This window comes from Lipotes vexillifer, unplaced genomic scaffold, assembly GCF_000442215.2.
Source record: "Lipotes vexillifer unplaced genomic scaffold, Lipotes_vexillifer_v1.1 scaffold1362, whole genome shotgun sequence".
NCBI lineage: Eukaryota > Metazoa > Chordata > Mammalia > Artiodactyla > Lipotidae > Lipotes > Lipotes vexillifer.
In genome coordinates this window covers 809,226-822,173 of record NW_006777552.1, presented here as the reverse complement: position 1 = coordinate 822,173, position 12,948 = coordinate 809,226, and the positions used below count along the sequence as shown (strand labels likewise).

General features: G+C 40.6%; 1 protein-coding gene across 3 annotated transcripts in view; it reads right to left on the bottom strand.

Annotated features, from left to right (window-relative positions):
* The window catches only part of KIF2A (kinesin family member 2A), a 69,618-nt gene extending 56,676 nt beyond the window's left edge, over positions 1–12,942 (bottom strand). For all 3 annotated transcript variants that reach the window (XM_007451167.1, XM_007451168.1, XM_007451169.1), the window contains exon 1: positions 12,743–12,942. In XM_007451167.1, the coding sequence (XP_007451229.1) occupies positions 12,743–12,806 (64 nt within the window). In that variant the 5' untranslated portion in view covers positions 12,807–12,942. The remainder of the gene's footprint in view (positions 1–12,742) is intronic.
* Between the last annotated feature and the right edge of the window lie 6 nt (positions 12,943–12,948).

Here is a 12,948-nt window from a genome sequence, read left to right as displayed (position 1 = left end):
TATGCCGTCTGGAGGGAAAAGGTACACATTTACACACGTTGCTATTCAAAACAGGTAATTAAGTTTTAAAAAGAAAGTATATGTTAAAAGCAATGACACATACTTTGTTATGTCATACTCTTGATGCCTGGAGGATGAACACAAATCAATTTTTACCAGAATGTCAAAATTTGAATAGACAGAGTAGTGAAAGAACAGCACAGCTAGATATTCATTTAATCACTGGTTCAGCAAACAGATAATTTATTAAGGGTGTAGAGATCCTCTGCTAGGCACTGGGGATATGATGAAACTTGAGTCTGACCAGAGACAATTAAACACATAATACTGTCCCATGAGTGTTCTGACAGAGTAAATAGAGGGGACTCAGAGAACAGAAAGCAGGGGACCCATCCTGGTCTAGGAATCAAAGAAGGATGAAGTGTTTAACAGACACAAGAAAGAGCAACAGCAGTTAGACAGGTTAGGTACAAGTTCTAAGAGCTCAGTGTCTGGAGTGCCTCAGGTAAGTGGCAAGAAATGAGACTGGAGAGGAAAGTCAGATTGTTCAGGGTCTACAGTAACCTATGTTACAGAGCTGGGTTTTTTTATCCAAAGGGTAAGAGAGGTAAAGGAAGTTATCAGAAAGTTTTAAGCAGGTGATCATGTTTGAAAGGTTATTCTGAAAGAGTAACCAACCAAAGGTAGAGAGACCTTAAGAATTTATTAGGAATTTGTTGCAGCAGTACAGATGAGACATAATGCTAGCCTGACCAAAGTATAGCAGAGGGATGGAAAAATGTAAGGACTGAAGAGGTACTTGAGCAGTGAAGAGAACCTGATGATAGGAAACGAGGTCAAGACAGAAGAACAAGGAGTCAAGGAAGACATCTAGGTTTCTAACTGGGGTAACAGGGTGAATGAAAGTAATGAGAGATACTGAAGAAACAGATTTGGGGAATGGGTAATGGGTTCAATTTTGGACATGCTGTATTTGAGGTATTTATGAGCTATCCAAGTGGAGATAATTAGTAATACACTAGACATACAAACAGTATGTGTCTTCAACTAGCCTGAAGTGAAGAGAAGCATTTAGTTCACCCAGAGAGAATACTGTGCAAGAAGTACTGCAGGGCTAGGACCAAGCCCTGAAGAACACCAACATTTAGAAAATGGAGAGATAAGGATGCAACTGCATAGATTAAGAAGGAAAGGTATGAGGGGTAGGAGGAAAATAAGTTTTATTTAATTTTAATTTAGTTAAGAAATGGCTCTTAATTAAACCCAAAAGAGCATGTAAGGTTAAAAGAAATGTATCTCTCTTTTTTTTAAAACCGTAGCGGCATTTTAGTTTTGCACCAAGAATTTTTCTTTTCTTGTTAACTGAACTATAGGTGATTTACAACATTGTGCTAGTTTCAGGTATACAGCAAAGTGATTCCGTTATACATACATATATCTTTTTCAGATTCTTTTCCATCATAGCTTATTACAAGACATTGAATATAGTTCGTTGTGCTATACAGTAAATCCTTGTTGTTTACCTATTTTATATATAGTGATGTGTTTCTGTTAATCCCATACACCTAATTTATCCTCCCCCTACCTTCCCCTGTGGTAACCATAAGTTTTTTCTATGTCTGTGAGTCTGTAAATAAGTTCATTTGTATTCGTTTTTAGATTCCACATATAAGTGATATCATATATTTGTCTTTCTCTGTCTGACTTATTTCACTTAGTATGATAATTTCTTTTTTTGGCTGTGCCGCATGGCTTGTGGGATCTTAGTTCCCCAACCAGGGACTGAACCCAGGACACTGCAGTGAAAGCACTGAGTCCCAACCACTGGACCACCAGGGAATTCCCCAGTATGTTAATTTCTAGGTCCATCCAAGTTGCTGCAAATGGCAATATTTCATTCTCTTTTATGGCTGATTAATATTCCATTGTGTACACACACACACACACACACACACACACACACCTTCTTTAACCATTCATCTGTTTATGGACACTTAGATTGCTTCCATGTCTTGGCTATTGTAAATAGTGCTGCTATGAACACTGGGATGCATCAAATTAGAGTTTTTGCCTTTTCTGGATATACGCACAGGAGTGGGATTGCTGGGTCATATGGTAACTCTACTTTCAGTTTCGTTTTGTTTTTTTTAAAATGAAGTATAGTTGATTTACAATGTTGTGTTAATTTTTAGTTTTTAAGGAAACCTCCATACTGTTTTCCATAGTGGCTGCACCAATTTACATTCCCACCAATAGTGTAGGAGGGTTCCATTTTCTCCGCACCCTCTCTAGCATTTATTGTTTGTAGACTTTCTGATGTGTATCACTCAATAAAACTACATCCCAATGTCTAGGGCCATATTGTAATCAACTCTCAATATCACCTATAACTGGAAAACAATTTGTAAAAATGCAACACACATATTATCCCGAAACAATTTCAAAGAACAGTTTCATAAAAATAAAGATCACTGAATCTAGATAGGCCCCCCAATTAATCAATAACACCAGTGGACTCCTAGCAAGTAGGTCTAATATTGTATTTTCCTGACAATAAAGTTGCTCATCTAATAAGAAGCATTCTTTCACATGCCAGCGTACGTACTTGTCCAAACTTTGGAAAATCTGGGAGCGAGGGCCTAAACTTAGGCAATGCAGACAGACTCGAATAGTCTAGAACTTTTTTTTTTTAGACGCGCGGCATGTAGGATCTTAGTCCCCCGACCAGTGATCGAACCCATGCCCCTTGCACTGGAAGCGCAGCATCTTAACCACTGGACCGCCAAGAAAGTCCCTAGAACTTTTTTTTTTTTTGCGGTAGGCAGGCCTCTCACTGTTGTGGCCTCTCCCGTTGCGGAGCACAGGCTCCGGACGCGCAGGCTCAGCGGCCATGGCTCATGGGCCCAGCCGCTCCACGGCATGTGGGATCTCCACATGCCGCTCCACGGCATGTGGGACACAGGCATGAACCTGTGTCCCCTGCAACGGCAGGCGGACTCCCAACCACTGCGCCACCAGGGAAGCCCCCTAGAACTTTTTTTTTCAAATGAAATTATATAGCCAGAGTACTTGCACTGAGTACGATAGCTATTTAATATTCTGTTGACAAAGTAGCCTTTTCTAGGGGAAAGTCCTGTACCTATTCCCTCAAAGGCATCAGATGAAGGGACTCATAATAATGGTCATGCTGCAAATGATTAATAAAAACACCTGAAGGGGGGCTTCCCTGGTGGCGCAGTGGTTGAGAGTCTGCCTGCCGACACAGGGGACGCGGGTTCGTGCCCCGGTCCGGGAAGATCCCACATGCCGCGGAGCTGCTGGGCCCGTGAGCCATGGCCGCTGAGCCTGCGCGTCCGGAGCCTGTGCTCTGCAACGGGAGAGGCCACAACAGTGAGAGGCCCGCGTACAGCAAAAAAAAAAAAAAAAAAAAAACACCTGAAGGCAATCTATACTATAGAAAAAAAAGAAAGTATTTAATTAATGACCTGACTTCCAATGCCTGGAACATTCGTAGTACACAAAGAACTCTAAAGGAATTAGAATGTACAGGACTTTAGAGGCAGATAATCTATGTTCTGATCTCATATTTGCTACTTTTTGTATGACCTTGGACAAGTCAATTTCCTCACTGTAGAAATATAAGCAAGTTTTGACCAATAGCAGTATTTCATCAGAGACCTGTCTGTGGCTAAATTCTAAGACTTACCTCATTAATTAGGGCCTCAAATTGGTTCTAATTTCCTAAAAACCATATAGATAAATCACTACATCCATTTCTCTTTAGCAGTCCATAGTAAACTACAGGCTTAAAAATACTACCTTCCCCACCCCGCAAAATTTAATGCTGTTTGCATTCCCAACTCACTTTTCATAGGATGACATAATTAGATTTCATATGCATATCTTACATCAAGAATTACCTGTAGTTTAACTAGAACAGGTAAACTCTTGTTTAAATTAAACCCCGGCCAATTTCAAGGATGAAGCTTCTAATATAATGCTTGGACATTTGTCATGCTATTTGAGCTATAAACTCAAAATGTCCATGGGCCAAAGTAAAGAGATGGAGGTAAAGTTGCTAAGCTTATCTGAATCCTCTCATTGCACTACAGCTCATTTAAAAATTTTGTCAGCAAACCCTAAGTATCTCATATTGGCCAACAGACTAAGCATAACAAAAATGAAGAGCAAAAATTTACCTTAACTGCAACCCTACTGGGTTGATCCTGATTCTTAAAATATTATAAATTCTTGTCACTAGTTGGTCCTTTATTTCCAGAGTAGCTCTGACTTTTAACGCCTGAAGTTTGCATACCTCCCTCCCTTTTAAAAGTAGATTTTTTAAAAGAGCAGTTTTAGGTTCGTGTCAAAATTACACAGAAGGTACAGAAATTTCCCATATATCCCTTGTCCCCACATACCCACAGCCTCCCATACTATCAACATCCCATACGGGGTACACTTATTACAACCAACGAACCTATACTGACACGTCATTAATACTCAAAGTACATATTTTACATTACAGTGCATTCTTGGTTGTGTATCTTCTTTGAGTTTTGACAAATTTACAACATGTATTCACCATTACAGTATCATAAGGAATAATTTCACTGCCCTAAAAATCCACTGGGCTCTGTCTACTCATTCTTTGCTTACCCATTTTTAAGTCCTAAATTGCAAACAGTACTTAAGAGATTCTAAATGCTGAAGTGACATTCAGAATCTTGAGGATGAAAAGGAAAAGCAAAAGCCAGGGCAGAAAAAAATAGGCCAAATATAAGAGCAAAGGAGAAGTAAAGGAGAGCAGCTGCATTTTAAGAATCAAAACACTCCATCCCTTAAAGACCGGAAGCCAGATCCTTTAGGTAGTTTTCCCTTCCCATTCTCTTCTAGGAGTTCTGAGAGGGTCTTGGCTAATATACTATAACTGAGTCTTCTTAAGTAGGCAAATCGTTACAGCTTAAGTAAATTCCTGATCTACATATAAACATTTATTGGAAGTGACTCATACCTTAGACTCACTTATTTTTAAGATACTAATAGCAAAAACTATGAACAGTCTTGAGTTGGATGCTCTTTGATAGCACATTGTACACTGGCTCTGCAGTCCTCTAGGCTGTATTCGTGAATAGGATTAGCTTGATTAAACAGATTGAAGAAATTTTATAACCGACACTCAGCCTTCCCAAATGTTAAGTCCATTCCTTTCAAGACATCTGCCCTTTATTCAGCACAAGTGATATATTGACTATAGCACCAATTCTTTTTACAGTGTTCTGTATTTCATCTGTTCCTTAACCACTGTTTACCCTCCTTAACTAATGCAATCTTATCCTTGCTAGCTCTCATTTTCAGTACTACTCTCCCTCTAATCTATCACTAATCACTAGCTAACTCCTATTACTGCTTTTAGGAGATTAAGTCCTACAGTAGTTTCCAAGTGTCCTAGAAATTAATTCCAAGATGCCTTACCTTACCTTCGTTGCCAAGTCTTGAATAAGGTGTCCCAGATTACTCCTCCTTCCTACCTTTCTTCATCTATCACCCTCTGGTATGCCTGCTTTAAATGCCCTTTACCTGACAGCCCTCCATTTGCAGCTCACATGTTGTGCCACAGGCCTAGAATGCCTCCATCCCCCCAAGGCAATCTACTGGTCATCTTCCTCCCATCATTAAAACTTCACTTGCCATGAGGTTTTGTCAGATTACTGTTAGGAGATGCTACTTTTTCTAAAATAATGGATCACAACCCTGGGTGCACACTGAAATCACCAGTGTGTTAAGTTTCACCAGTGTATGGGATGTCTTAAAATAAAATACTGAGGCCCTGGCTCCATATCAGACCAATTAAAATAGAATCTCTAGGCAAAGGACCCAGATACCAGTAGTGATAGGTGGGGAGTTGTTTATGTTTGTTTGTTTGTTTCCAAAGCCCCACAGGTGATTCTAGTAAGCAGTCAGGGCTGTGAACCACTACACTAATCCTACCCAGGCTAGAAACAGAACTCCCATAACATTTATCCAATATGTCCTCTAAATATATCCATATCCCACATCCCCAAAATACACTTACCACATAGCCTTGACCAATATATATACTGTAAATATCTAAAATTCTCCTTCATGAGGCTTAAACACTTTACAGTAGTTTATACACTTGAGCACAGGGTTTCTCTTGTAAAATGGGAAGATACTGTCTACATTATAGGGTTGTCATGGAAGTCAAACAAGATACTGGATTTAGCAAAGCAACTGACTTATAAAGGGCACAAATGTTAAATCCCTTCAGGTATCAAGATTAACAACTGGATTCACTTTTTAAGAAAGAAACAAAACTCAAGTGGCAGTATGGAAGATACAAGCTATCTGGATGAGGCTGAGTAGACACCTCCTGGCCAAGAGTTCTAATCAAAGGGGTCATTCTTTGCATAATGTAGACACTCAACAAATTTCACCAGAAGTGTATCCCATCCTGCTTCAACCCTTCCTTTAAAAAATTTTATATAGGTGAAATCTGGTTAAAATTAATGCCAAAACCAATAGAAACCTGGAGAAAAAGTCTTTGAAAGTAAGTAAAATATAGCCCAGGGAGATGCCTGATTCTCATAGTCCCTTGGCCACACTGTGTGAAGAGGTTGATCCCAAATTACACAGAAGCACCATCAGCTGGCTCTGTCTGCTTCCTTGGTCCCTGCGTTTACAAGCACCCCAACGCAGGATATCTAGAGAGGAATCTGCTGCCAGGGACTGTTCTGCCAGAAATTTAAAATGGAATAAACCTTATTCCTTTAAGTATCAAAACAAAGGTTAAAAGTTATAAAGTCAAAACTCAAATGAGTATTAGAGAACAGAAAATAGGCCAGTAATGACAAATAATGCCAATTTCAATTGACTGACAAGGGCTACCAGGACTGGTGGTGCTGTCTTTTAAGAAGAATTCTGAGACTGAATATATGGGTTTATCAGGAAAGCATGCCACGAGAGATAGATATTGGTCATGGGAAGAGGAGGTGAAAAGGACAGCATGTATGACATGTATTTTCCATCCAGAAGACTCATAACTTCAAGAGTCTAAAAAGTCTAAACCTAAAAAGGTAAGTGGTAATGATGTACACACAGAATGGCATAGTTCTATCAGTACTAATCACACTATATTATCAATCATTTGTTTCTGAGGGCAGGAAGTATGTGTATCTTATTCTTTTTTTTATCTCCAACATGCATCAGAATGACCTATATTTAACAGACTGTTAACAAAAGTACACTTAATTAACTCTATAATAAGAAAACAGAGAATTATGAGATCACATTATTTTGTGATATGACATAATCACTTAAGGTCTATACACCAAAATACTCTCACACCCTAATAAATGCCCATTTGAACTGCAAGCTTGATTGCAGTAGGTAGGTAGTGAGAAAAAAAAGCAGTACCCAAAATGGGAAAGCCCAGGACTAGATTTAGAAGCACAACTTTTAAAAGGGACACCTCTCCCCTCATTTTGCTCTTGGGAGATAGAAGCAAAAAGTTAAACTTAAGGTTAACCAACAATGAAATGATACTCCATTTCATTTTGCATAAGTTTTCACTAGACAAATCCCAATCACCATGAACTTGTATTTAGTTCTTGGACATGGCACAATATCCACTATGTGTAATCAAGAACTTAAATATTTAATATGGTGAGGTTCTAATGTCTATTTTCACTTAGGCACTACAACACCATTAGTACTACTTTAATTAAAAGAGCTAGTGTGTGATAGAAGAGCAACCTTCCCACAATTGCTCCACAATGGTACCAGAAGAGCGAAAATTGGTTTTACTCAGGGCTTAAAAATTTTATCTATTCTCAAGCTCAAAACTACAATATCAAAACAAATAAACACCTTAAAAGATTATTTTAGGTTACAGGATAGAAGTGTTAAAAGCAAAGTTGGTGGTTAATTCCAAAAATTAAGCCTTGCAAAAAATTAATGTAATATTAATGACAAGTATACTTGTGACTAGAAAGAATGGGTCTGGATGATCTCTCAAGGAATCTTTTTCTGGATTTTCCACACTTGTGCCTCCTTCCCTATTTGAAGAGACACAAGCTTAACTGGCTCTTTGCTATTTTCTCTAGATTTTTGACACACAAACAAGTTAACCTTGTTAACGTGCCTTTCCCCACAGTTCCAAAATTTCTGTCATAAGAATCAAGTGACTAGGCAATGAATATAGATTTCTTTCTGTGGTAGTTCTGGAAGCAACAAGTGATTGACTATTGAAAAGAGCGTTAAAGCCTTAGATTGCTGAATCTTAATGCTTATAGTTAATAAAATATCAGACATCAATTTGATCTCACCAATAGGGCAAATTTAAGCAACATTATTAATTGTAGGTTATCTGAGCAAAAGGGGCTTTCATATCTCAAAAAAGAAAAAAAAAAGAAAATCAAAGTACACAAAGTGATCAACTTCATACCATCATCAGCAAACATGTGCCAGCATTTGAAGAGAGCTAGGACTAAAAGGACTTCGGTTTTGGTCCAGGCTATGCCTCTTATTAACCATGTGATCTTGCAAGTAATCCAACCTCAGATTCTTCACCTATAAAACAATGAATCTGCCACCACCTACCCTACTTACTTCACAGGGTTTCTGTGAGGATCCAATTAGATAACCTATTTGGAAAACTATGAAGACCTGAAAAAAAAAAAATATATGTATATATATGGAACCACCATCATGCTAATCACCATGTAAAAAGAAATCACTAGTCCACAATTTCTTCCATTCTACCCACTTCATAATCAAAATCACATAACTGTACCAAAAGGAACTATATTGTTATGTGGTTCATTTTTATTACCTAAATTCAGTCTGTTCTCCAAAAGCCTATATAACCACATGTAAAGATGAACTAGCAGAAGAATATACATGGCAAAGTAGGTAGAGAATTAAGTCATTGAAATCTTTTCTAAAGATTGCCTGCCCCAAACTCAAAGACTCCTGATGGGTCCTTTGAAATCTTCACTTTCCTCTGGATTTCAGATGCTCAATTAAAGCACTCTTTTCAGCATTTAATTAAGACACAGGAATAGTTTTTCTCCCACAATTCTGAGTTTTGTGACCTTCTAGTAAACATACCATAACAGTTTTTACTGGATCATTACAATTGGGCTCTATAATACTGCTCTCTAGTGGCTTTCCCATGAGTGAGAAGCAATTTCCTGCATCTTTACTGGGCTGTAGAAAGCTGTATATGGTTCCCAAATAATAGAGAATTCTTCTTCTACTGTCACAGTTCTTGATAGTATGGTTTCTATGCTATGTAAGCCAGGTTCTTGGCTGCCACTGTATGAAGGTGTGTGAATCTAGACAGGTCACTTATAGTGACTTGGGACTCAGTTTCCACATCTATTAAGAATGAGAACTAGATCATCTCCAAGGATCTGTCTGATTGAAATAGTGTATGATTCTCTTCAGATCACATTTATCAATCCTGCAACTAAGAGACCCCAAAGAACAATCCCATCATAGCTGCAGCTTCGAAATATGCAAAACATATCTCATCACTCCCCCAGCCCCCAAACAATAGTCACAGCTACTGCAGAACGAATAAAGAATGTTTTAACAGTGCACGGTGGTTTTTTTTGGGGGGGGGGGCATCTCCCAGTGAAAACTACCTAGTTACACAACAGTTAAGACTGCAGTTTTCAGCGTCATTAGATTCCAAAAAGAAACTGAATCAGAAAGATAACAGGAAGACACATGCAAGAAAATAAACATGAGTGTTCATTTCCAGAAACAAGTCCAATTTCACACCAGGTTATCTCCTGTGGCTAGGGATAATCTGAGGAGTCCAAGCCTAATCTCTGTCACTTCTAATCTTAGAATACCAAAAAAGTCAGCAAACCTTTACAGATCCCTCAGTTTCAATCAACTCTGGGAGTCTTGAATAAGAGGCCTGTATGAGGTGTGGTGGGCATGGGGGGTAGTGAGGGAAGTGTGCTCACAGAGGGCCTCCCTTCCAGGTAAGACTTGATCTTAATGGTTAATTAAAATAACGTTCGAAAACCAAAATACAATAATGAATGATTTGCTCAAAAACGAAATACAAGGAACTCAGCTAGGAACATGACTGGATACGCAGATGAATTCAGGGAATTTAAAATTCCTTAATGCTCTGGCTCTGGTTGAAGTGGGCACAGGGAGGCTGCCATCCCTCAACTGCGTTCTCCACACTACTCCTTGTCTGGTCAGTTTGAAAATATAATATTAAGAAAAATGTACCCAAATATTAATGCTTAAGGAAATATGCTGCCTCACGAGTCTCCTAATGATTTAGGAATTCAGTGGCTGACTGGCCATCCAGCTTTAGTAATCAATGAAGACTTATCAGGGATTAGTTTTGAGCAGGGTATTGAAAGAAAGTAACAAGTCTACTTTAGTTACCTGGGAATATATACTTTTAAATATAACATAACGGATGGGAGAAGCATGCTCGGAAACAAGGACAAGGATCACCATTAGCAAGCATGCAGAAAAACATCAAGTCACCAGTTAACAGCAGTCTAGCAGCCCTTCTTCATCCTGTGGTTTCCACTGTCTCAGGCATTACATTCATGCTCAACCAACTACAAAGTTTATTTCTGTTACAATGACCACTACTGTTTTATCTAAAACACTATACGCTATAGAAATGGGATAAAACAAAACAGCTTCTTTAAAGTGAAAAAGGGAAAGCTTGGGGGGTGTCTCCCAGACATCAATTTCTACTGTGAAACACCACCACCCAATGCAAATGATCATTCCCTTCTTTTCAAGCTCTCTGCTTATGTTACCTTCAACTCTACCGTGCATCTGAGAAGCATAAATATGTACTATAAGCTGAGATGATATACATTGTAATGATTTCCATTATTTCTCAAGGACAAACTGCTTTGAAATGTGATTTTAGGTTACTTGCACTTATGTAAGAACACAAAGCTCTTACATGTCTGGGTTTCTAGTACAGGCAGAAGGTTAAGGCAGAAAGAGTATTAAAAGCCTCTATCCTAGAACCACCCTCCCAAACCAAAACTGTTTCCAGTCCGATACGTTTAAATAAAAAGGTGTTACCCCAGAAAATATAAAATTATCCAAACCTTTCAAATATCATGATACTTCTGATAGATTCTACAGTAACACCTATAATCATAGTTAAAGGCTTAGAATGTAAAGAACTTACACATTTTTATGCCCCTCCCCCAAATTTAAAATAACATATAAACCCTACTTTTGCTAGTATACGGTGAACGTGCATTTGCCTAAAAAAGAAACTGCAGTTAACAGCATTGCTTAAGAAAAGTTATTTGAAGAGAAAATATAAAGAAACCCCAACCCAAGTAAAAGGGACATCTCTTTCCCACTAGTGTTGCCGGTAACTTCTAAAGCCCTAAGTGGTATAATTTATCTTTTCACATACAGGATAATAATGCTTCCAGTTGTTAACACAAATTATGTCAAATATAACGAAGGGGAAAAAAATCATCAGCTATACAAGGTCTTCCAATACATCACATAGATAACATGAAAGTCAATCTCAGCTTCACATAACTTGGTCAAACCTGGTAGAAACCAAGAGGGTGTGGATGTACCAGCGACAGTTACCACGGACTAGGCTAAATGATAATAATCCACAAATTAAAGGTACGGTATAAGGAACACGGCACACCTCTCGATATTACACACCTCTATTTTCTTCAATGCGTGGATTGAAAGAAAATAATTTATCCCCCTCCATGCGGTTTCTCCTTTACAATATAAATTATTTCCAAGCCTGGCTGGCTAGTGACATAAAACATTTTCCCCAAGAGAAACTTATAGAAAGATACAGAAGCCTAGGGCTTTCTAGGCTTTTTTAATTAAGCCCGTGCCTCGTCTTACACTTTCCTCTAGGTTACCTCTCCGGAGGGTGTGAAAATATCAACAGACGGTCCCCCAGCCCCACCCTCCCCGTAGTGCCTCGCACTGACTAGGTTCATCCTGCTCCTCCCCTTTCAGCCTCATCACCTTTAAGAAGCTTATCGAATACTTCTCCCCATTTATACCCGCACCCTTATCCATGCCTGAGCACAAGCTCCGCATCCTTCTTCCAAGGAAGGGACTAGCAAAAAAGAAAGAGGCATGCTCGAGAAACGACAGACGAAGAAACGTGACAGCCAGACACTTTAAACCAGCGGGGTTGGCCTTTCTCCCCCACCTCAGCCTGGAACCAGCAGTCGGTTCCCTAAATACTGAAATCTCTGGTCTTCACGCTCTCCCCACCCCCGCAGACATGAGGCCGGAAAATGAAAAGGCCGGGGTGAGACGCAAGTCTGGGTCAACCCTAACGGAGTCCGCTGCCCCCACCCCCCGGGCTGGCGTCCCCGGGGAGGATGGAGATCGCGGGAGGAGCGAGGGCTCCCGGCCCGGGACCCGCCAGCGCGCCCGCCCGAAACCCCCAGAGACGCAGCCCGCTACACCCGGGCCCTTCCCCGCCGGCCTCCCCCGGCCCAGCCCCCCGAAGGGCCCCTCCCCGCCCCGGCACTGCAGCGGCACCCGGGGCGGACCCCAAGCTGGCCTCACTCGCACACACGCCACACACAAAAGCGCCGCCGCCGCCTTCCCGCCCCCACTGCGCGGCGGAGTAATCAATGAGGCAGCCGGCGCCCGCGTCCCTTCCGTGCACGCCCGAATGCGGGGCCCGGGCGGCAGGGGCGGCGGCGAGGCTTACCATCGCTCCGCTTGATCTCCACGTAAATCCCGATCTGGATCTTGCCGAAGTTGGCCGTTGCCATCACCTCATCTGGAGCAGCGGCGGCTGGCCGAGGGAGGGGGACGCGAGGGCGGAAAAGGCGGGGAGGGGACGGGGTAGGTGTGGGAGGGGGAGCGGTTGCCCGCGGCCGCGCCGGCCCGGGCGACAGCGTGAACGCGAGCCGG